The sequence below is a fragment of the Manis pentadactyla genome, chromosome 8 (genome assembly GCF_030020395.1).
Source record: "Manis pentadactyla isolate mManPen7 chromosome 8, mManPen7.hap1, whole genome shotgun sequence".
NCBI classification, from domain to species: Eukaryota; Metazoa; Chordata; class Mammalia; order Pholidota; family Manidae; genus Manis; species Manis pentadactyla.
In genome coordinates, this window is record NC_080026.1 from 55,128,419 (window position 1) to 55,154,878 (window position 26,460).

At 35.7% G+C, this 26,460-nt stretch overlaps 1 protein-coding gene across 1 annotated transcript in view; it reads left to right on the plus strand.

Moving 5' to 3' along the window:
* The window catches only part of RYR2 (ryanodine receptor 2), a 961,351-nt gene that overhangs the window by 513,748 nt on the left and 421,143 nt on the right, over nt 1-26,460 (plus strand). Inside the window, exons 15-16 of the mRNA XM_057505755.1 lie at nt 11,780-11,963; nt 14,304-14,439. Coding sequence (XP_057361738.1) covers nt 11,780-11,963; nt 14,304-14,439 — 320 coding nt within the window. The remainder of the gene's footprint in view (nt 1-11,779; nt 11,964-14,303; nt 14,440-26,460) is intronic.

A 26,460-nucleotide genomic window follows, 5' to 3' on the forward strand; every position in this document is an offset into this window, starting at 1 on the left:
ATTGGGGGTCTTTGGTGTTTCCATATGTATTTTTGAACTATTTGTTACAGTTCATTGAAGAATGCTGTTGGTAATATTATAGGGACTGCATCATATCTGTATATTGCTTTGGGCAGGATGACCATTTTGACAATATTAATTCTTCCTAGCCAAGAGCAAGGGATGAGTTTCCATTTCAGACCTCTTTAATTTCTCTTAAGAGTGTCTTATAGTTTTCAGGGTATAGGTCTTTCACTTCCTTGGTTAGGTTTATTCCTAAGTATTTTATTCTTTTTGATGCTGTTGTGAATTGAATTGTTTTCCTGATTTCTCTTTCTATTAGTTCATTGTTAGTGTATAGGAAAGCCACAGATTTCTGTGTGTTAATTTTGTATCCTGCGACTTTGCTGTATTCTGAAAGCAGTTCTAGTAGTTTTGGAGTGGAGTCTTTAGGGTTTTTTTTTATGTACAATATCATTGTCATCTACAAATAGTGACAGTTTAACTTCTTCTTAACCAATTTGGATTCCTTGTATTTCTTTGTTTTGTCTAATTGCCATGGCTAGAACCTCCAGTACTATGTTGAACAACAGTGGGGCGAGTGTGCATCCCTGTCTTGTTCCCAATCTCAGAGGAAAAGCCTTCAGCTTCTCACTGTTCAGTATGATATTGGCTGTGGGTTTTTCACAGATGGCCTTTATTATGTTGAGGTACTTGACCTCTGTACCCATTTTGTTGAGTTTTTATCATGAATGGATGTTGAATTTGGTCGAATGCTTTTTCAGCATCTATGGAGATGATCATGTGGTTTTTGTCCTTTTTGTTGATGTGGTGGATGATGGTGATGGATTTTCGAATGTTTTACCATCCTTGCATCCCTGTGATGAATTCCAGTTGGTCATTGTATGATCCTTTTGATGTATTTTTGAATTTGGTTTGCTAATATTTTGTTGAGTATTTTTGCATCTTTGTTTATCAGGGATATTGGTCTGTAATTTTCTTTTTTGGTGTTTTCTTTGCCTGGTTTTGGTATTAGGGTGCTCTTGGCTTCAAAGAATGAGTTTGGGCGTATTCCCTCCTCTTCTATTTTTTGGATAACTTTAAGGAGAATTGGTATTATGTCTTCTCTGTATGTCTGATAAAATTTCGATGTAAATCCACCTGTCCCGGGGGTTTTGTTCTTAGGTAGTTTTTTGATTCCGCTTCAATTTCTTTGCTGGTAATTGGTTTGTTTAGATTTTGTGTTTCTTCCTTGGTCATTCTTGAAAGGTTGTATTTTTCTAAGAAGTTGTCCATTTCTTCTAGGTTTTCCAGCTCATTAGCATATTGGTTTTCAGAGTAGTCTCTAAGAATTCTTTGTATTTCTGTCGTGTCTGTCATGATGTTTCCTTTCTCATTTCTGATTCTGTTGATGTGTGTTGATTCTCTTTTTCTCTTAAGAAGTCTATCTAGTTGCTTCTCTATTTTGTTTATTTCCTCAAAGTACCAGCTCCTCGTTTCATTGATTTTTTTCTATTGTTTTATTCTTCTCAATTTTATTTATTTCTTCTCTGGTCTTTATTATCTCCCTCCTTCTTCTGACTTTAGGCCTGATTTGTTCTTTTTCCAATTTCAGTAATTGTGATATTAGACTATTCATTTGGGTTTGTTCTTTCTTCTTTAATTATGCCTGGATTCATATATACGTTCCTGTTAAGACTGCGTTTGCTGCATCCCACAGAAGCTGGGGCTTTGTGTTGTTGTTGTCATTTGTTTCCATATATTGATTGATCTCTATTTTGATTTGGTCATAGATCTTTTGATTATTTAATAGCATGTTGTTAAGCCTCCATGTTTTTGTGGGCCTTTTTGCTTTCTTTGTACAATTTAGTTCTACTTTTATACCTTTGTGGTCTGACAAGTTGGTTGGTAGAATTTCAATGTTTTTGAATTTACTGAGGCTCTTTTTGTGGCCTAGTATGTGGTCTATTCTGAAGAATGCTCCATGTGCACTTGAGAAGAATGTGTATCCTGTTGCTTTTGGATGTAGAGTTCTATAGATGCCTATTAGGTCCACCTGTTCTAGTGTGTTGTTCAGCGCCTCTGTGTCCTTACTTATTTTCTGTCTGGTAGATCTGTCCTTTGCAATGCAATGTGTGTTGAAGTCTCCTAAAATGAATGCATTGCATTCTACTTTCTCCTTTAGTTCTGTTTGTGTTTGTTTCACATATGCTGGTGCTCCTGTATTGGGTGCATATGTGTTTATAATGGTTATATCCTCTTGTTGGACTGCGCCCTTTATCATTATGTTTTGTCCTTCTTTATGTCTTGTTACTTTCTTTGTTTTGAAGTCTATTTTGTTTGATACTAGTACTGCAACACCTGCTTGTTTCTCCCTGTTGTTTGCATGAAATATCTTTTTCCAACCCTTGACTTTTAGTCTGTGCATGTCTTTGGGTTTGAGGTGAATCTCTTGTAAGCAGCATACAGATGGGTCTTGTTTTTTTATTCATTCAGTGACTCTATGTCTTTTGATTGATGTATTCAGACCATTTACATTTAGGGTGATTATCAATAGGTATGTACTTATTGCCATTTCAGGCTGTAGATTCATGGTTACCAAAGCTTCAAGGTTACTCTTCTTACTCTCTAAGTGTCTAACTTAACTCACTTCATATGCTATTACAGACACAATCTAAAGGTTCTATTCTGTTTCTCCTCCTTTTTCTTCCTCCTCCATTTTTTTATATGTTAGGTATCATATTCTGTACTTTTTATCTATCCCTTGATTGAATTTGGGAACAGTTAATTTCAGTTTGCATTGCTGAGTAAGTAGCTATTTTACTTTTTTTACTGTGGTTTTATTACCTCTCGTGACAGCTATTCAAGCTTAGGAACACTTCCATATATAGCAGTCTCTCCAAAATAGAGTGTAGAGATGGTTTGTGGGAGGTAAATTCTCTCAGCTTTTACTTATCTGGAAATTGTTTAATCCCTCCTTCACATTTAAATGATAGTCTTGCTGGATAAAGTAATCTTAGTTCCAGGCCCTTCTGCTTCATGACATTAAATACATCATGCCACTCCCTTCTGGCCTGTAACGTTTCTGCTGGGACGTCTGATGTTTGCCTGATGGGCTTACCTTTGTATATGATCTTATTTCTGTGTCTGGCTGCTTTTGGTAGTCTGTCCTTATCCTTGATCTTTTCCATTTTAATTACCATGTGTCTGGGTGTTATCTTCCTTGTGTCCCTTGTGTTGGGAGATCTGTGGATCTCCATGGCCTGAGAGACTATCTCCTTCCCCAGATTAGGGAAGTTTTCAGCAACTACCTCCTCAAAGACACTTACTATCCCTTTCTCTCTCTCTTCTTCTTCTGGTATCCCTATAATGCGAATATTGTTCCATTTGGATTGGTTATACAGTTCTCTCAATATTCTTTCATTCTTAGAGATCCTTTTTTCTCTCTGTGCCTCAGCTTCTTTGTATTCCTCTTCTCTAGTTTCTATCTCATTTGTCATCTCATCTGCCACATTCAACCTGCTTTTAGTACCCTCCATCATGCTCTTCAGTGATTGTGTCTCAGATCTGAATTCATTCCTGAGTTCTTGGATGCCTTTCCATACCTCCATTAGCTTGTTGATGATTTTTATTTTGAACTCCCTTTCAGGAAGAATCATGAGATCCATATCATTTAAATCTTTCTCGGGAATTTTTTTGATAATTTTACTGTGGATCAGGTTTCTTTGGCATTTCATATTTGTATATGGTGCCCTCTAGTGTCCAGAAGGTCTATTCTGGAGCTGCTCAGCCCCTGAATCAATGTCGGGGGTTGCATGGGAGCATTATTGGTGCCTGGGGGGCAGAAAGAGCTGTTCCCCGCCTCCTGGCTTCTGTGCCTTTCTCCACTGTCCAAACCAGTGGGCCGAGCCCACAGATATAAGGTTTTTCCTAGAACAGCCATATATGGATCCCTGCTTTCCACAAGCAGCCAGAATCCCAGTCTCCCCAGGAACTCCGCTTGTCCCAGCTTTCCAACCCTGTAATCAGAAGAGTGTGATGAAATCACCATGAAATGTAGGTTTGTGCTCCCAGAGCAGATCTCCGGAGCTAGGTATTCAGCAATCCCAGGCCTTCCACTCCATCCCTGCTCAGTTTCTCTTCCTCCGGCCAGTGAGCTGGGGTGGGGGAAGGGCTTGGGTCCTGCCTGGCCACAGCTCTGGTTCATTAACCCATTCAGTGAGGTCTGCTCTCTTCTCCAGGCGTATGCAGTCTGGCGCGTACTCTTTCCTGTTGCTCTCTCAGGATTAGTTGCACCAACTATATTTTCTAATTGTATCTAGTTTTAAGAGGAAGCCTCTGTCTCTCCTGTCACGCCACCATCTTTAATCCCTAATCTGCTTTTAAATCCCTCCATTGTATGTTTCATTTCAGATATGGAATTTCTTAGTGATTGAATCTCGTCCTAAATTCATCCCTGAGTTCTTGAATATTTTTATATTCCTCTATGAGCATATTAATAATTTTTATCTTGGACTGTCTTTCAGAAAGTTTGATTAGTTCAGTTTCATTTTGCCCTTTTTCTAGTGTTCGGAAATTTTTGTTTGAACCAGATTCCTTTGACATTTCATATTTGTATGTGGCACACTCTCGTGTCCAGAAGCTCTAGTCTCCGGAGCCGCCCAGCCCCTGGAGTGATGTCAGGGGTAGGTGAGCAGCGATGGTGCCTTGGGGGACAAAAGTGCTGTTTCCTGCTTCCTGGCTGCAGTGCCTGTCTCCACTGTCAGATCCAGTGGGCCAGCACACACACATGTAAACCTCTGTTCTTTTGTCTGTAGCTGCCATAGGCTGGGCCTCCCTCTGTCTGGACTGACGCCTGTGGTGGGACTGCCTGTTTGTCTGCTAGTTCTGCTGGCCAGGCGTAATGACCAGCAGACTGTGTATCACAATGAAGGCCCTTGGAGCTGAGTAGCCATTAGGAGGATGGATTGCCTAAAGTTCCTGAATGTTCCCAACCTGCTGGACTGAGTGAACCCAGACAACCTTGTCCACGCATCCCTTCGCCCATGCAGTAAGCTTCATGCAAATCCCACCTCTTCAGCATCCCTCTTGCTGCTAGAAAGCCTCTTGGACTGCCCGCCTTTCCTTTGTTCCACAGCAGCTGGATGTGGATCCCAGTTCTCCACAAATGGCTCGAATCTCTTTCTCCCCAAGTATTTCACTTGTCTTAGCTTTCCAACCCCTCTAATTACCAGAGCATTATGCAATGTAGGTTTTTCCTCCCAAGATCTCCAGGGCTGAGTGTTTAGTAGCCCTAGGCTTCCACCCCCTTCCTGCTTCATTTCTCTTCTTCCCGCTGTTGGGCTGGAATCGGGGAAGGACTTGGGTCCTGCCAGATCAAGGCTTTGGTACGTTACCCTGTTTCATTAGGTCTGCTCTGTTCTCCAGGTGTATGCAGTTTGGTGTAGCCTTCCTTCCTGTTGCTCTTTTAGGATTAGTTGTATTAACTACAGTTTCATAATATATGTGGTTTTGGGAGGAGTTCTCTGTCTCAATTCTCACACCGCCATCTTGAATCCCTGTGTGCATACTTTTAAAACCAAAGAATGTGTGCAGCTTTCAGCTTCATCATATCTTTAGCATTTATATCATTTCCCTGCCCCATCTAAACCCTAATCCTTATCAGATGCAGTAAGACTAAGTGGTGGTGTAGGCATCAGATTTTCATATTAGTTTTGTATTATATAACTTTTAAGTATTACTTGTATTTATTGGTGTATCATTTCATATCATACTTATTTCTTATAATAAACCTTCTTACATTTTAATGCAGTGCAAAATTAGTGATCAAGATGTAGTACTTCAAAATTATAACTTATTTTAAAATCAATTCATGTTAGCTTTTTCCTTTGTGTTTATTCTATTAGTTTCTCTTGACTACAGCCCAATCAGGTCTATAAGAATATAGGAAAATAATCTTAAATCTTTAAAGTAGTCAATTTTCATTTAATTGTATCCATTAATACTGAAATTTCAAATACAAAGGACAGTTTTTATTACAATATGACTTCTGTAGTGTTTTCAGTGCCCTTACAGGGATTTCATATAAGGAATAGCTAACTGAATATCAGAGGAAAAAAACTGATTATTTGTTTTTAAACATGTTTTGTCAGAAGGATACTGTATCAGTGTTTAGACTTAATATATTGATGGTATAGCAGAAGTGACATTTTGTATGTTGAATGAAAAACTATAACTCATCTTGTATATAATATACTTTAGCACATTTACTCTTTGCTCAAGACTACACTCAAGTATATATGTTTTGAAATAGTAGCTGTGATTTGGAAGATGAATTTTAGCATTTAACAATTGCTTACCTGTTAGAAAACCAAATATGAGAAATTTAGATTTTGTGCAAGAGTATTTACTGAATTACGTATTTGCTGCTTATTGAAATTCAGGTTTTGGTCAGATTATTTCAATGAAATTCCCTTATTATACCTATCCTGATAGAATGTAGTGGGTGTATAACCCATATTTCACTGAAAAGATTACCTGGTTCCCACTCTGATCTGTAATATTTGTTTTCTTCTGCTTGCCTAGGTCTTAATTTGTTCTTTATCTAGTTTCATAAATTAAAGGTTGACATCATTAGTTTGAGACTTTCTTTTGTAATATAGTTATTTAGTGCTATAGATACCCATCTTTAATGGCACTTCTCAATTTTTGATGTGCTGTCTTTTGATTTCCCTTTTTGATTGCTTCTTTGGCCAACAGATTATTTAGTTTCAAGACATTTGGGATTTTCCAGGGATCTTTCTGTTACTGATTTCTAATTTAATGCTATTGGGATCAGAGAACATACTGCATAAGATTGAATTATTTTAAATTTACTGAGACTTGTTTTACATTCCAGAATGTGCTCTATTTTGTTAAATGTTCTGTGTGCACTTGAAAGGAAATGTTCTATATGCCCATTCACCTCTTTTTGGGTGAAGTGTTAAAAAATGTCTTTTATCTAGTTGCTTGATAGTGCTGTTTTGATCTCCTGTTTCCTTACTGATTTTCAGTGAACTTGTTTATTAATTATTCAGAGAAGGGTATTAAAATCTGTGTATATTTAGATTTTTATATTTCTCCTTGCAATTGTATTTTGAGGCTCTTATTAGGTGCGTGAAAATTTCGAACTATGTCTATTTGATGAATTGACTCCATCATTGTTATGAAATTATCTTTTAAAAAAATAAATGGTAATGCTATTCACTATGATGTCTACTTTGCATGATGCTTATATAACATTCCAGACCTATTTTTTTTGCTTGGTATGAGTATTTTATGTATTAAAAATCTTTTGCTTTTAACTTAGTTGTATCTTTATAGTTACATAAATTTCTTTTAAGCACTATGTAGTTGGATCTTGATTTTTTAATCCATTTTGACAATCACTACCTTTTAGTTGTGAAGTTTAATCTGTTTACTTTTATATAATTACAGCAAAATTCATTTAAGTCTACCATCTTGTTACTTGTTTAGTATTTATCCCTTTCACATTTTTTTTCTGCCTTCTTTTGTGTTTGAGTATTTTCTATGATTCTTTCATATCTCTTTGTTGGCTTATTAGCTTTAACTCTTTTTTTGTTGTTATTTTAGTGGTTGCTTAAGATTTATAGCATGTATTTTTAACATCACAGTGTACCTTCAGGTCATTTTATCATTTTGGATACTATAAGAGCATTCAGAAGTATACTTCTCTCCCAGCTTTTGTGCTATTTTTGTCATACATTTTGCTTTTCTTGGTGTTATACATCCAATGATATTTTTATCATTTTGGTGTATTCATATATATATGTATTCATATGTATATATATTCATATATATATATTCATATATATCTTACATATGTGGGCATATATCTTGTATATTAGTGCTTATTTATCATTTCAGTTGCTCATTATTCCTTCTGGAAGATCTGTGTTTCCTTTGGCTATCTTATCCTTCTGCCCAGTGGGCTTCTTTTAACATTTCTTATAGTGCAGTTCTGCTGGAGATGGACACTTTCAGCTTTTGTATGTATGAAAATGTCCTGTTTTGGCTTTAAGTAATATTTTTGCCAGGTTCTAGATTGACTTTTTTTTTTTTTTGGTTCATTGATTTCTCACCTTATTGGTTATTGCATTTTGTGCTTCTTTACATATCTGGTCTTTTGCTTAGTTGCCAGACATCATGAATTTGTTGGGTTCTGGATATTTTGTTTTTCTGTGAATATTCTTGAAATTTTTCTGGGATACACTAGTTGGAAACAGTTTGAGTCTTTTGGAATTTGCTTTCAGAATTTTGGGAACAGTAACATAGTAGTGTTCTGGGGCTAATGATTCCCCATTACAGAGGCAAGACTATGTGTATTTGATGTCCCCATAAATTATGATAAATTCAGTTTGGGAAATGGCTAATGGCTAATGCAATTCCATGTTTCCCCTGTCAAATGTAGTTTAGGACCTCTTTGCTAATTCTATTTCAGATCCTATGTGAGGATTGGTTACTGTTCCCACTAATCATTTTAGGGTCTAGACCGTTCCCTGCCTTGAGTAGTTTACTCACATGCATGTCCTAATCAGTACTCTGTTGAACATTTGAGAAGGACACTCTGTTGTTCTCCTGAGTGCACTCCTGTGTTGCTGTCTCCCCTTTGATAGTATGTTCAGCAAACTCTAGCAATCTTGGTGTCCCTAGACTCTCAGCAATTTCTCCTCAACTCAGGGACTCCTCCATGCTTAACTTGGGTTCCCCTATCTACTTTGTGGCCTAGAAATTCTCCCAAGGCAAATCAACTGGTGCAATTATAGTACTCACCTGGTTTATTTCCTGTTTCTCAGGCATTCTTACACTTTATTCCTTGACATCCAGTGTTTGAAATATGCTTTTCCCTAAATATTTTGTCTGGGTTTTTTTTTTGTTTTGTTTTTTTGTTTTGGTGGGGCAAAGGTTTGTTTCAGAAGAGAGAGTAAATACTATCCCTGTTACTTTACCTGGCCAAAATAACTCAAGTGTGGTTGATCTGTGCCATTCCTTTTTAAAGATGAGATTCCATGTTTCTCCTATCAAATGTAGTTTAGGACCTCCTTGGTAATTCTGTATTGATATATTTTTCTCCTTTAGGTTTCTCATTCCAAACCTACCACCAAATTACCATCTTTTCCTGTGCTATCTATAATCTGATTTTGAAAGTGTCTCTCCTAGGACTACCTAACATATACCATGGATATGAGTCTCTATCCTTTTCTTACACTTAACTGACCTTAATTATGTTCTAGTTTTTCAAAAAATTAAAGCTTTGATTTCTTTATGCTACTTTTCTTTCTAGACTATTTACCTGTAAGTTATATTATTTAATTCATCATGTTTATAAATATTTCTGTGATGTGTGGGTTTAACCTATATGCTCATTAGCATTGGACTATTAAAATTCCTGAATTTATACAATTCTTTATTATATCTTAGAATCTTTCAAAGGTGTTACATAATTATAGAACATTATAAAGTGTATTTTAAGTAAAACAATTTGATCCTTCTGTATTATTCATGAAAGCACCAAAAGTCTTTAATATCTCAGAACCTTTATAATATTTGCACCCATGTATTTTTCAAAGTTTTCAAAGTAAATTATTGTTAAGCATTCATTTTATCAGTGCAGATTTATTTACTACCAAGAGCCTCTTTTAAAAACTGTGTACTCAAACTTCTTTTTCTAATTCTTAGAGTGAAAGTCAAGATCATTTAGTTTCTATTAATTTATGTTTTTCTTATGCAGTTTATTTCCTGTGACCATTCTTAGGTTGGAGTAGTGGTAGGGTGAGTGTGTTTGTGTTTGTGTGTGTGTGTGTTTGTATTTGTGTTGTTTTTAGGGGAAGGTGTTCTATTTCTTAAACTGCAAAAAATGTATGTAAAACATTTTTTAGCTCTAGGTATATTAATAAATGTATTCTAAAGTAAATGATATAAGGGAAGAATCTGTGTTTGGCAGTAATATGGTTTAATGTTCACCTTACAAAATATAGAGATGGTATCCATGGTTTTAATTTTTGCTCTGACATAGTGTGGAGAGTTCTTTGGTTTTCCCAACTGATATTTCACTTCATTTTTTTTGTCCTTGGTAAATTAGGATGATAAATATCTCTATATTAGATAGACATTCTAAAACTTGGCATAATTCAGCAATTTTAGAGTTTTGGATAACATTTGTCAGACAGACTTTTTCTGGAAAGTAATTGAGTAGTCATGTTTCTGATAACAGATATATTCAACTTAATAACCGAAAAACTGACATTTACTATTGTTTCTCTTTAGGTTTGAAAATGTAGATATTATATCTGAATCACTTTTGGATTTCATTCAGTTTAGTATGATGAGAGTTGAGTTTGACTTTATTGTAAATGCATTGTGATACAATTCCAATATATTGTAAATGTATGATTCAAATATATTCATAAATATATTCATGATTCGATTTATGGTTCAGTTTATCCTATTAGAGTTAAAAGGATAAAATGCTTAGAACAGAAATATTTCACTGCATATGAATTTTCATTTTAAAATAGTAGACATAATTTTCTTCTAAAAAGTCATTTCTATTGCTTTTATGGGTAAAGAAAAACTTATAGAGATGATAAAACTAGGTGAGAAATGAATTACATTGATATAATTGATTTGGAATTTAGGCAAAAGCTTGAGAATAGTCATGAAATTTTACTATTTCTACTGTTTATGAAGCTGAAGTCAAATATTCCAAAATTTTCACCAAGCTTTATGCAAATGATGACACATTTTTGAGCTTGTAAAGTTGAAAGGTAAGCTAATTGATTTATAAGGCTTCTATTTTTTTAAAATAGAAACTCTAATACAGTCAGATAATTAGCCAAAAACGTTTCTTTGGAGTAAAATATTGTCATGCGGTTTTGCTGATGCAGGGAACAGGAGGGGAAGTATAATATTTTTTATGCATTGTGGCTGGTTATGACTAATGTGACTATTACTCGATCATCTATAGTATGGGCACTCTTTCTTTTATGAGGTCTGTTGTATATTTTTTAATAAACTTCTTATTTTTGAACAATTTTGCTTTACAAACACCATATTTTAAAGTTCTTCTCAAACATACTCAAAGCTATAAGTTTTAATACTCATAATCTCAGAAAGCTCAACAAATTAGCACATTTACATGCTAGTAATGTTTGCCTCCAAAATGTGCGTGATGTTGTTTCTTCATCTAATTAAAAAAAACACTTTTTTTCAGATAACAGAAAAACATTTTAATATACTGTTTCCTGATTAATAAGTGCATTTCATAGATTGACACCACTTATGATTAAACTGGCAGGAATTAAACTGGAGGGCAGTGAGTATCAGAGATAGTAGAGCAGTTAATGGTTCCTCCTCTCAAAATAAAGCAGAACAGGTAAATGTCATAATTATGAATCTGGGCTGTTATATTTAAACTTGATATAGTCCTTTCAAAACCTGCTTCTAAACATTTAGAACATTGGTTTTGTAGGCATTGGTTCTCTAGGCCTTCAGATTTTTCTCTAAATGAATTTCTCTTGATACTGGTATTTTTAATATATCACTTTATATACTCAACAAAGTGTGAAATTTCTCATTTCAAGATATTCATTATTGCTGTTTAATGAAAACTAGGACCTTTCTTATATGTTCCTTCTACAGTGGAATAGGGTGAGAGAGTAAAGCTTTGAATCCTCTATAGACTAAAACATAATAAAATTGTGAATCACTGATACAGAAAAATGTTCACTGTTTATTTTAGGGGTCTTGATGCTCTCAGCAAAAAAATGAAGGCTTCCACAGTAGACTTGCCTATAGAGTCTGTAAGTCTAAGTCTGCAGGACCTGATTGGCTACTTCCACCCACCGGATGAGCATTTAGAGCATGAAGACAAGCAGAACAGATTACGAGCTCTAAAGAATCGGCAGAATCTCTTCCAAGAAGAGGCGAGTTTCTACCAGCTCTCATTTGTTTTCTGTCATTGTCTTGGGAAAACAACAACTTTGGTGGGGAAATTTCCCTTTCTGATACCTTTGCATTTTGAGATCTAGAGGAGCACGTATTTTATTGTACAAGAGAACAGCTTTGGAGAAATTCTGCAGTGAGTATTAATACTCAAACAATGAGTATTAATCTTAAATGATGGAACTCTTCAGTCTCTTGGCAAAGGATGTGTCATTTTACCTTCTGCTCAGCTGTCACACTAATCATTTTTTGCATTGTAATTTGCTTTGTGTTAGTTATATAAACACAGAATCTTAAATCGTCTAAAGAATACAGGCTTTGGAAAGCACAACGGTTTTCAAAATGTTCAGCAGGTTCTTCTTGGCTGCTTGGAAGCCTCAGGGTCCACAGGGAGCTTTGTGTTGAGGGTGGAAGCTGCCCAGGAAAAGGCTGCCCGCCCAGGCAGAGCACCAGGATCTGAGCTTGGATAGAGCAGCCCTACTTTTTCCTTGTGCATATGTAAGTTTCTATGTAGGATTTTATTTCGCAAACGTTCTACTGCTAAAAAAGAGCTCGAGTGCCACATTAGAATAGTGAAAGACTGAGTAATATGTCTAATGGTTCTAATACTAGTGTCAGAACTAACACCTTTTCAAGAGTTTCAGTGGGAGGATATTGAGTTAGGCTGGCACGGCAAATCAGGTCAGCTCCGCAAGCAGTCACGTTCTTCTCAATGCTCCCTGTATATGGAATAATGCATTTTTCTGAGTAAACATTTTTTTGTTAAGGTATCTAAGAAAAAAGGTTAGGGAACATTGTTGAGTTTCCATAATCCCTATCCCTAACTCTATGTTCTTCTAGTTTTAAAACTGTTTCCTAATTTTCCATCAAAAACCTTTAAAACTGACACTCAGTTTTGAGGACTTTTTCACTGCGTATACAAAAAAACAAAAAACAAAAATGTATCTAGACACCATAATGGCGTGAAAGTGTAAGAACTATCAAGATAGTCATAACAACATGTGGTAGTTTACTGGGACCTTTTCTTTTTGTAGATGACAAATTGTTAGACTATATTGCGTTTATTTAATAGCCAGAAAAACTGAAACAAAATATTAGGCTGTGAAAATTTAAAATATTGATTTGGATTTTTTTCAGTTTCTCATATAAGACAATCTGGAGCTGGAGGGACCTAGACATGTTCTTAGATCTATAGCTGCTCATAAATTGTGTGAAAGAAGTTAATTTAATTAGTCTACTCTTTATAGCTCTTCCTTTCATGCAGTTTGCCTTATTTTGGCAGTCTTTGAAGCATGATTTCAAGTTTAGACTGTATCTTGCAGAGTTCTATAATGAATTTCTGATTTGCTTTAAATATGTCTTTGTATGAACTTTTCTGTATTAATTTATTAGCTGTTCAATTTAATATTAAAAATAATAATAATGATGATAATGATGCTTACTTTTAGAATAAGGATTTGCTCTTATGCTTATGTAGGGGAGGAAAAAAGGTCTTTTTCCTCTATTCATCTTAGTTTCATTCGTTGGAGCCCTGTAAATGAGATTGACAAGAAAGACAGATATACAAGAGAAAAACAAATAGAAACTTATTAACCTGTGCATTGTTGATATACATGGAAGTACTCGGTGATAAGTAACTCAAAGGAGTGGTTAGAATTTGGACTTACGTAGAATTTTAACAAAAGAACAAATTTATAGAGAAGTGATAAGACAAAGGAAAGGAATTTTGAGCTTCTAAGGGCAGCAAATTGTGGGCAGGTAAATATATGGTGGAAACTAGTGGAAGATTAGGGCTAGTTAGTAAAGTTTGTTATGTAGATTCCTCTGGGCTGATAGAATCAGTTGTGGAGAGACAGCTGTGATCAAGCATCATCCCGCCCTTCTTGGTAAAGGAGGGAACAAAGGAGTTTTCTGTGTCTGTTTTGCTCAGTTGGCTTCAGCTCAAAATAATCCTTACGCCTAAGTGACATATTTTGGGCATATCTGAGTAATTTTACTTCCTTACAATAGCATACTCTTATGACTGATTTATTAATCTATGTATTAAATCTTGAAAATAAAATTAAAAAGTACATATTTTTATACTGTTCTGCTTCTATTTGAGAATTTAGGATTTAAAAACCACTTGAATTATGTCAAGAACATTTTATTTCACATGCAAGTATGTTTCTTCCTGTCCACTGAATAAATGTTCTCAGGTTTCTTTATTATTAACAGATTTACTTTAAGCCAAACTTATATTCTTTTTAATCAACTTGGCATTTTTTTCTTTGTGAGCAGAATCATGGTTTCTGATGGTGTTTTTTTTCTCAAACTTCCAGGGAATGATCAACCTTGTGCTTGAGTGCATAGACAGACTGCACATTTACAGCAGTGCCGCACACTTTGCTGATGTTGCTGGGAGAGAAGCAGGGGAGTCTTGGAAATCGATTCTGAATTCTCTGTATGAGTTGTTGGGTAAGCAGTGTGGTTAGGTTTTCAAGGCAGTTGACTTACATCTATTTAAAATAATCACATGACAATTACAGTGGTTTTATAACATGCTTCTTAATTGAGGCATTCAGTTTTTACTTCTGTTGCACTAAATTCAGTGATGCTTAATATTTAAATCCATCTATGAGTATGAAATGTGGCCAGAGTGGTAAATTTGCCTTTGGTTAGATGAGGAGTGCCATCGAGGGTGTAGTTCTGTAGGTGGAGGGACACTGTGTGCATGTGACTAAAATTTTCTTTTTATTCTGAAGTTGGTCCCACAAGAGCTGCCCTTACCCCCTCACAAGGATTTCCTCCCCTCTCCTGCTCTAGTCTTTTTGAGCTCCACATCTGCATGTTTAGGTATGTTTGACATACATTAAGCAACACTTGGGGTGGTTTGTGCTGAATTCCTGGGGCTCTAAACTAACATAGGCCCTCATTATTTTTGGTCTGGACTATTCCAGTAGCTTCTACTTGTCTCTTTTGGTTTACTGGGTCTTGTAGTTGTGAAGGTCTGAGATTTTACCATTTTTGCAAGCTATGAGTTAGTATGTAATTAGGATAAAGAGTGGCAGTTCATTTTCCAAAGCAATGGCCATAGCCAGAATATCAGCATTTTTGGTGCTGGTTCCTTGAGTCCTGCTTCCCACAGGACAACATGAAGGGGACAGGCAATGCTGTGCATGCTATGAGTTGAGTTCCAGGGCAGGAATCTTGAGCTTTTAGGGAATCCACATCACTTACACTGGAAATATGCCTGTCTGCCTTTGCTCCGGATGAAGACAGTGTCTCTCTTTTCCAAGGTGCTCGCTACAGACTCCTTGAAAAGGTGACTTGAAGCAAAAACTTTCAGTGGCTCATTCAGAAGACATGCAAAAACTCAATATCTATGAGAATGGTCTCTTTCTCTTTTTGCGCTTTCAACTCCGCAAATCCCAGATTCATCTAGTACCTTACAACTTCACATCACTTGCTTGTTTAGGGTTTCATTTTCCCCATTACTGAAGAGGTAAAGTTCAACTTGCTTCACCTGATACACGAGGCCCTGGCTAACTCTTCCAGCCTAGTCTTACCCTCTTCCCACCCCTTCTTTTTAGTCATATCAGTTTTCTGAATATTTTCTTATCATGAACACCTCCATGCCATTTTCATACTCTCACCTTTTCCAAAAGTGTATTCTCCAAGGTCCAGTTCACACGCCACTGCTTATTGAAGTTATCTTGACATTTCTCCTCTTATGCATGAGCATTTCCCTGTCTCTCTGTTTTCTTGGCACTTAATTTACTTGTATTATATCACTCATCACATTCATTACTCAGTTTTTTATATGACTGGTCTCCCAGGCAAGGATAGCACCTTTCTGATTTTTGTATCACTATCACTGAACTTCGTATCTGGCACATTGTAGGTGTTCAAGAAATGTTTACTAATTAAATGACTGAGTGCTAATAGAATAGGAAAGTATGTGCCTAAGTAGAGAAAAGACATATTTTTTATTGTGATGAATGAAAGGTAGTCAAAATATTTGAAAATTCTCTCTCATCTGATTGAACTCCGCTAAAATTTATTGTTGTAATACTATTTAGCAAACAGAACTCTTGTTCCTGCTAGAATTTTTAATATGCTTCCTTCAATGGGCTATTTGACATGCTATTACAATTAAACACATGCAGCTTGGCACTTTCAGACTAAGGAGTAACACTGGCGAGCATGTGAGGACTCAGAATGGGACTTTAAGTAGGACTGGGATATTGAGGCCTTCTAGAAATCTGGGTTTATTATTTTACCCATGACAGTCATCAGGGTAAGGATTCTATGATGCCAAATGCTAAAGAGTACATTTCTTTGCCAATGAAGAAGTTACAGAACTGGATTTCTGGACGTAGTAGAGGCTGACATGTGGTAGAGTTTTTAACACCCTGGTTTAACGTCCTCCCTTGGGATGATGCTGGATTCATTCCTCTGACAAATGAGATGCTTCAGGTAAGAGGCACATCACGTGCATGTGTCTGAAGGTAGGAAGGATTATGTGCAGAGAGGCTATTGTTGTGAATAAATAGGTAATGTGCATCTTGCTTATGTTGTCATATCCATTCTTTTTTTTTTTTTTTTGAGAGGGCATATATTATATTTATTGATCAAATGGTTGTTAACAACAAAAAATTCTGTATAGGTGACTCAATGCACAATCATTAATTAACCCCAAGCCTAATTCTGAACAGTCTCCAATCTTCTGAAGTATAACGAACAAGTTCTTACATGGTGAACAAATTCTTACATAGTGAATAAGTTCTTACATGGTGCACAGTGCAAGGGAATATCCGTTCTTTTTGTAGAGTAACAGTTATTCCCTCCAGCAGGTCCATTTGCTCATGTATCCATGAGTAATAAACACGTCCAGAGAAATTATAATTACTTTCCTATAATCATAGAAAAAGTCTTTTCCAGCAAAGTCAACACTTCAGTTTTATCCCTTTGGGCTGCTTATCTCTCAAGCCTGTGCTCCTTTTAGTTTCACAGAGCTCTTTGGGGATTAAGTCTGAAATTTTAGAACCTACTGAAGTAGCAGTAATAAACTATATGAAATGCCGGGGGCTTGGTGGGTGCACAGCTCCTCATCAGAGTAGGTTTCTTGGTTTGATTTTTAATGAGGATGTGACTAGAGATGTGAACTTAAAATGATTTAACTGATTAGGTAGAGAGGGAAGGAGCAGTTGTTGTAGGCAGGATGGTATATCTATTCGGATAGGTTCAATTTAATTGCAAATAACCTCAACTCAGATGGGCTCAGACAGCAGAGGGCATTTATTGGCTCCCATAACTGAAGTCTACCAGTAGGTCTGACTCAATGGCTTGATTGTAGCATCCAGACCAATTTCTTTATGTTTCATCTGCCTTCTGTGGGTCAGCTTCTTCCAGTCCAGTTCAGCTGGCTGCTCTCAGTTTGCAGCATTGCGGGTTTCCTCTCTGACATGGGAGAAGTGAAAGATGGCTGCTCCTAGAAATTCTCAGGAAAGAGCATGCTATTTCCTAAAACCTTTGTAAAAGCCCTCCTTTCATCTCATTAGTCTAAACTGTGTCTATGACCCACTGTGAGCCAGTCATTCTGGCAAGGGGACCAGGGACTTTTCACAAAGTCTGGCTTTTACAGATTGGGAACCCACTCCTGAAATGGGGCCAAGCCCTTGGATTGCCTGGGCACCCTAGAGAGGTAAGCTGTACAGAGAATGCTAGGGAAGAAACTAAAGTGTCCACCTCACATGTTAACTTATATACAAAAATTTTATGGACTGAATTTCATCTAAGTGCTTTCATTCATTACCTAGCACCATGCTTTAACAGAGTTGGCACTTAATATGTATTTGTTTGAGATATTTAATTAATATATTAGAGATTCCTGTTGAGGCTAGATTTTTTCGTAGCTGGGTAGATGTGGTCATTGACTCACTTTATAACACACCAGTGGACCTGTTACTCCTCTATGATTATGTCCTTTTCTTGAAATACAAAAGCTTATTAGTAAATCAACATGGAATTTCAGACAGATTACTAAATTTGTGATTAGTTTCCCTATCTGCAAAGTGGAGGAAATAATAGTGGTTATTAGGCAATTCTGTGAGTTAATGTAGATACTTAGAAAAATGCCAGCATATAACATTATTATATTATTATAAATATTATTATTGTTATAATAAGTATTATTTGCAAAATGGCAGTAATAATTCCTCTTGTAATGTTGGATGGCTTAAATTTGGTCATGTATGTCAACTGTGGTCAGATGCTTAGCATAGTATGTTATTGTTCTTATCATTCCTCCCATTTCTTTTGGATACTTTGCTGTTATCCTCTCCCTCATTTCCATAGTAAAATTTTCTTTTCCACTTCTTTTTGTTCTTGCTATCATTTTTGCCTTTTATGTATGTCTTGAAAAGAAGCTTCACTGGGAACTCCCAGACATAAACAAAGGAAGTTTAGAGTAGCTGAGAGAAGACAGAGCATCATGGGAGTATCGCTGACATGTAGTGCCTCTTGGTTTCATTAGAAAATGGAGGGAATAAAATTTTCTCCATGGTTTCCTCAGGCTGAACATTGTATATTCCACTATTCTACCCATTCTCTGAACATGTATCACGCATCTTGTACATCTGTGTCCTCCACACCTGTTACATAGCTGGTAGTCAGGAATTTCTTGAGATCATGTTGACAGTTGGACACTAAGATTTCTAGCTAATCTCCCTGCCTCCATGCCTTCTATCCAGCAATCTTTATTTCAGATTTCAGGGAGCCCTCACACATTTCCTCATGATTTCATGGACTCTCTGATACTTAGTATATGCGTCTCTTACTCTGGTCTTTGGAATACTCAGCCCCCATGGCTGGTCTGTGCCTTCCTTCCCACCCGTGACCTTACGCACTTTGTCGTATTAGTTCGGCATTGTGTCCTTCCAGTCCCTTCCTCCACTCCAGTGCTATACTTCCTTAATGTCTATAATTATTTTGTATCATTTATTTTTATATTCTATAGTAAATATATGTTTATATTTTGAAAATATATGTATATATAAAATATTTTCTTAAGCATATGTATCTATTTCCTTAGTTATTTACATCCCATTTAATTAAGAAGGGATTTGAAGGAACTATTACTTAAAATTTACATAATTAGAATCCCTTAAAACTCACATCTTAAAGTAGGATAATGATATAATAACCATATATGTCACTAAGGTAACAACAATGATTTCAGGCATATGCATATATTGTGGCTTTTAAACTAATTTTTTATGCTACAAGAGACATAAGTTCTGAACATACTTTATATGTACACATGCAAACACACACATACATGCTCTTAACTTTAGATTTTATCTTTTCACATTGCTACTTCTGAGAGGGTCTTTGTTAATCCTTCACACCTATGTCTTTTTAAAAATTACCTCCCTTCAGAAAAGCTTTCTTTTTCCTTTGTCTGTTTTTCCCAGGTGTCTCGCCTCTTAATTCTTTATTCAGTCTCCCAACAGGGCATCCTTTGTAATAGAGACTGTCATGTTAGGGAGTACATGGACTTAGACTCCAGTGGGTCTGGATTTGAATAGAAGTGTCATCCACTCATCAAAGATTGATTGAATCCCTGCTGTGGGAGATGCCTTAATCTGGGCAGTGAGAGACAGTCCTCACCAGGATATTGTGCCTGCTCTTGATAGTGATGGTTGAGTATGAGAAAGCACAAATAACAAAGCTAGTTATTACACTCTAAGCAAATGACTTCACTGCCTTGACCACCTTGATGCAAGTTATTGTTAAATCATGTCACTAAGTGATTAATGAAAGACAGATAAATGTGAGGCAGGGGTCCAGATTGCGGCATGGAACGAGCCTGAGCTCATCTGCTGCCACATACACACTGAATCCACACCTGCATCTAGAGTAAGTCCTCCAGGAGAACTGAGGGCTGAGTGGAAAGCTACACAACACCGGACAGAGAGACTGCATAAAGAACAACAGGAGAGACTCTGACATGGCAGTGATGAGAACCCCACCCCTGATGCTAGGAACTGCAATAGGAAGGGATTAACTGAGGGATCTGCACAGATTCCCATCCCTGAGGCATAGGAAAAATCCCTGGTTTAAAGTGCAACTAGAATACAAGGAAAGGAAGTGCATTTATTGACATGAAAGTGGCCGCTTAAGTGTGGGAAAACTGCTGAAACTCTCCATCCAGGATAGAATGTGCTGGCAAGTACCATTGTTCATGTTCCCCCACCACCTTGATAGCAGGGAAGTGATTAGGTTCTGGGTGTGCTGACTGGCCTGCTGCCTTAGCAAGCCTCCAAACCTTAGCCTTCACCAATACCCCTCTCAGGAGGTCCTGCTCCTTCAATAACTGAATGTTCTGACCTGAGACCAGCAGTTCCACCACAGAGACACCAGTGCAGCACACACCAGGACACTCCCAGCTTTTGCTCATTTCATCTCCAGTTGTCCCACCAGGAGGCCATATTGTAGAGTGCCAGTGAATCCCAGTCCACACAGACTATAGTTCCAGCCAAATCTGCCAAACCCATTGGGTACCCACTCTACCCAGAGGACATTCCTACACAAGGCCACTCCTTCAAGACTGGGATAAGTAGCTGTTTCACTGAATTCATAGAAACAAACACAGAAAATCAAACAAAATGATGAAGCAGAGGAATATGCTCCAAACAAAGAAAAAGCAAAACTTCAGAAAAAGAACAAAATGAAACAGAGTTAAGCAATTTACCTGATAAAGAATTCAAAGTAATGGTCATAAAGATACTTATCAGACTTGAGAAAAGAGTGGATCAGCTCAGTGAGAACATGAGCAAAGAGAGAGAAAAAAAAAGAATAACTGAAATGAAAAATACACTAGAGGGAATCATCAGCTGATTAGAACATGTGGAAGAATGGATCAACCATCTGGAAGAAAGGGAACAGAAAGCACTCAAGCTGAACAGAAAAATAGAAAATAAAAATTTTTAAACGAGCATAGGTTAAGGTACTTTTTGGACAACATCAAGCATACTAACATGTGTATTATAGGAGTTCAGGAGGAGAAGAGAGAGAGAAAGGGGTGAGAAGCTTATTTGAAGAAATAATGACTGAAAACTACCCTAACCTGGGGAAGAAAGCATCCATGTCCAGGAGAAGCAGAGCATCCTAAACAAGATGAACCCAAAGAGGTCCACATGAAGACACATAATAATTATAATGCCAAAAATTAATGATAGAGAATCTTAAAAGAAGCAAGAGAAAACCAGCTAGCTTCCTACAAGGGAAACCCCTTGAGGCTACCAGCTGATTTTTCAGCAGAAATTTTATAGACAAGAAGGGAGTGGCATGATATATACAAAATGCCAGAAGAAAAAAAAACCCAAAAACCTACAACCAAGAATAATCTATCTGGCAAGGTTATCATTCAGAATTGAAAGAGAGATGGGGTTTCCCAGATTAGCAGAAGCTAAAGGAATTTGCCATCACTAATCCAGCCTTAAAAGAAATGTTAGTTTCTTTAAGAGGAAAAGAACAGGTCACAATTAGAAGCAAGAATATTACAAAAAAAAATCAGTGGTGAAAGCAAACATGCAGTGAGGTTGTAGATCAATCACTTAAAAGCTGGTATGAAGGTTAAAAGACAAAAGTAGTAAAATCAATTATATCTAAGAAAGCTCATTAAGGAAATCAAAAAATTAAAAAAATATAAAATATGACATATATAAAACATTGAGGAAAGGGAGTTAAAACTGTGCTCATGTTAGAATACATTCAAATTTAAGTGACTATCAGCTTAACATAGACTGCTACATAATTAGGATGTCATATATATACCTCATGGTAACCACAAACTAAAACATATGATAAATTCACAAAAAATGAAAAGAATTGAGGCATAACACTAAAGTCATCAGTTACAATGGAAGGGAGGCAGAGAAGAAAGAAACAGAACTACACAAACAACCAGAAACAACAAAGTGGCAGTAGGTACATACCTATCAATAATTACACTAAAGATAAACAATCTAAATGCTCCAGTCAAAAGACATAGGGTGACCAAATGGATTAAAAAAAAACAAGACGCATCTGTATGCTGCCTAAGAGACTTGCTTGAGACTTAAAGACACATACAGACCGAAAATGAAGGGATGAAAAAAGATAGTCCATACAAATGGAAATGAAAAAAAAAACTTGGTAATAATACTTATATAAGACAAAATAGACTTCAAAACCAAGAATGTGACAAGGTAAAAGAAAGGCATTACATACAGATAAAGGGATCAATCCAACAAGAGGATATAGCAATTATAAATATCTATGCAGTCATCATAGGAGCACCAAAATATATAAAGAAAATATTAACAGACATAAAGGAAGAAGCTGACAGTAATACAGTAATAGTTGGAGACTTTAACACCCCACATACATCAATGAATAGATTGTCCACACAGAAAAATCAATAAGAGAACAGTGGTTTTGAATGACACATTAAAACAGATGAACTGAACATTATATATATGGAGCATTCTATCCTAAAAAGCATAATACACATTCTTTTCAGGACTACATGGAACATTGCTCAGGATACATCACATGTTAGGCCACAAAACAAGTCTCAGTAAATTTAAGAAAACTGAAATTGTATCAAGCATCTCTTTCCAACCACAGTGGGATGAAACCCAAAATGAATTACAGGAAGAAAACTAGAAAAAGCAACAAAAAAAGCAACACATACTGTGGAGCTTAAACAATGTGCTACTAAACAGCCAAAGTATCAACAAATAAAGAGTAAATTAAAAAAATCCAGAGAATAATGAAAATAGAAACAGATGGCTCAAATCTTTGGGAGGAAGAGAAAGCAGTTCAAAGAGGGAAATTATAATGGTACAGGCCTACCTCAAAAGAGATAAAAGTCTTGAATAAACAAACCATCTCTGTACCTCAAGGAACTAGGTAAAGAAGAACAAAGCCCAGAGGTAGTAGAAGGAAGGAAATAATAAAGATCAGAGCAATAAAGAAAGAAATGAAATAGTGATTAAAAAATCAATAAAGATCAATGAATGTAAGAGTTGGTTCTTTGACAAGATAAAAGTTGGTTCTTTGACAAATATAAAAGACAAAGATAAAAATTGAAAATACCTTTAGCTAGACTCATCAAGAAAAAAAAGAGCAGGCCCAATAAATGAAATCAGACATGAAAGAGAAGTTATGACACCACAAATACAAAAGATTATAAGAGGTTACTCTGAAAAATTATATGCTACAAATTGCACAACATAGAAGAAATAGATAAACTTCTAGAAACATGCAGTTTTTCAAGACTGAACCAGGGATGAATAGAAAATCTGAACAGACTAATTATTAGTAATGAAATTGAATCAGTAATTCCAAACTCCCAATAAACAAGAGTCCAGGACCAGATGGCTTCACAGAAGAATTCTACCATTTATAGAAGTTAATACCTATCCTCAAGGTATTCCAAAAAATTGAATACTACAAAAAGCTTCTAAATACATTCTATGGGGCTAGTATCACCTGGATATCAAACCCAGGCAAGGAAACTAAAAAAAAAAAAGAAAAATTACAGACCAATATTCCTATTGAGCACTGATGTAAAAACCCTTAACAAATTATTAGCAAACCAAATTCAAAAATACATTCAAAGGGTCATTAACCACAACCAAGTAGGATTTATTCCAGAAGTGCAAGGTGGTTGAATATCTGCAAATGAGTCAATGTGATGTAGCACATTAGCAAAGAGGAAGGTAAAAATCATATAATAACCTCAAAAGATGCTGAAAAAGCATTAGACAAAATTCAACAACTCCTCATGATGAAAACTCTTAACAAAGTGGTTAAGAGGGGACATATTGGAACATAATAAAGGCCAAATATGAGAAACTTACAGCTAACATCATACTCAATGGCAAGAAGTTAAAATATTTCCCTTTATGATCAGGAAACCAGAGAAGGATATCCACTGTCACCACTTTTTCCAAAATAGTACTGTAAGGTCTTAGCCACAACAATAAGACAAGAAAAAGATTAAGAAAACATCCAAAATGGTAAGGAAAAAAGTAATAATTTCACTGTTTGCCGATGACATAATACTATATATAGAAAACCCTGAAGACTCCATCAAAACAATATTAGAACTAATTAGTGAATTCACTAAAGTCATAGGATACAAAATCAATGTACAGAAATCTGTTGTGTTTCTAAATGCAAATAATCAAGTACGATTAAGACAACAATCCCATTTGCAATTGCATCAAAAAGAATAAAATACCTGGGAATAAATTTAACCAAGGAAGTGAAAGCCCTGTACTCTAAAAACTATAGAAGACATTGTTGAAAGAAATTTAAGGTGAGAGAAATAAATGGAGAGATATTCAATGATTTTGGGTTGAAAGAATTCATATTGTTAAAATGGCCATAATACTCAAAGCAATCTACAGATTCAAGGAGATAAAGAACCTTGAATAGATACCCCAGAAATAAACCCACATTTGCATGGTCAATTAATATATGACAAAGGAGACAAGAAATATACAAGAGGGAAAAGACAGTCTTCTATAAGGGTGTTGGGAGAGTTGAATAGTTACATGCAAAATTATGAAATTGGATCACTGTTTTACACCATTCACAAAAATAAATTTGAAATGGATCAAAGACTTAATGATAAGACTTCAGATACAGTCTTCAACTATAAATCTCTAAAAGAAAACATTGGCAGTAAAGTTTTGAACATTGACATTAGTATCTTTTTTCTGGATATGTTTCCTGAGGCAAATGTAACAAAAACCAAAGTAAACAACTGGGCTTCATCAAACCAAGAAGCTTCTGCAGAGAAGAACAAAAAAGGCAGCCTACTGAATGGGAGGATACATTTGCAAATGATAAACTTTGTAAGGGGCTAATGTCCAAAATATAGAAAGAACCTATACAATTTAACAACCCCCCAAAAACAACAGCAAAAAACTAATCCCATTTAAAAATGTGCAGAAGACCTGAGTAGACATTTTTCCACAGACATAAAGATGGCCAACAGACTCAAGAAAAGTTGCTCTGCATTACTAAATAGCAGGGAAATCCAAGTAAAAACCACTGTGAGATATCACCTCACAGTCAGAATGGCTAGTATCAAAAACAAAAAAATAACCAAGTGTTAGTGAGGGTTTGGAAAAAAAGGGAACCCTTGTGCACTGTTGGAGTGAATGTATATTGGTGTAGCCACTGTGGAAAGCAGTATGGAGGTTTCTCAAAGTAACTAAAAGTAGAAATACCATACAACCCCGTAATACCACTCCCGGATATTTACCCGAAAGAAGAAAAAAAAAATCACTGATTCAAATAGATATATGCACTCCATGTTTATCTTAGTATTATCTACAGTAGCCAATATCTGAAAGCAATGTAAATTTCATCAATAGATGAATGGATAATAAAGAGGTGGTATATATATATATACAGTTGAATATTAGCCATAAAAAAGAATGAAATCTTGTCATTTGCAGCAACATGGATGGACCTACAGGACATTATGCTAAGTGAAGTGAGACAGAGAAGACAAATTCCATATGATTGCACTTACATGTGGGATCTTAAAAACAAAACAGAAATAGACTCATAAACTCAGAGAATAGACTGGTGGTTGCCACTGGGAAGCTTATAAGTGAAATAGGCAAAGGGGATAAAAAGGTATAAACTTCCAGTTGTAAAATCAGTAAGTCATGCAGAAAAAGGTACATTATAAGGAATATAGTCAATAATATTGTACTATATTTGTATGTTGGCACATGGTAACTCGCTTACTGTGGTGAATATTTAGTTGTATATATAATTGTCATATCACTATGTTGCACACCCAAAAACAGTAAGAATTTTTCATCAACTATATTTCAATTAAAAAAAATTTCAGACAGCAAAAGACAAATACCACATGAATTCACTCATATGTGGAATCTAAAAACATAAAAGAAGTAAACAAACAAAATAAAAACAAACTCATAAATATGGAGAACAAACCAGTGGTTGCCATAGGCAATGGGGGTAGGGTTTGGGTGAAATAGGTTAAGGGGATGAAGAAGTACAAACTTCCAATTACAAAATAAGTAAGTCATGGTGATGAAAATTACAGCATGGTGAATATAGTCAATAATCTTGTAATACCTTTGGTGATTGATGGTAACTACATTTTATGGAATTTTGTAATGTGTATAATTGCTGAATCACTGTGTTGTGCACTTAAAACTAACATAATATATATCAGCTATACTTCAACAAAGTAAAAAGTGCCAAATTTAATAAAATAATTAAGAAAATAGAAAAAGGTGAGGCAGTAAATTTGATTATACAAAAATTAAAACTTTTATGATAAATATCACTACAAAATAACAGGTTGGAATTTTTTAAAATATGTGATCTATATGAAAGACAAAGACACAGCTTCTATGATATGAAATTTTCATAAATCTATAAGTAATGAAG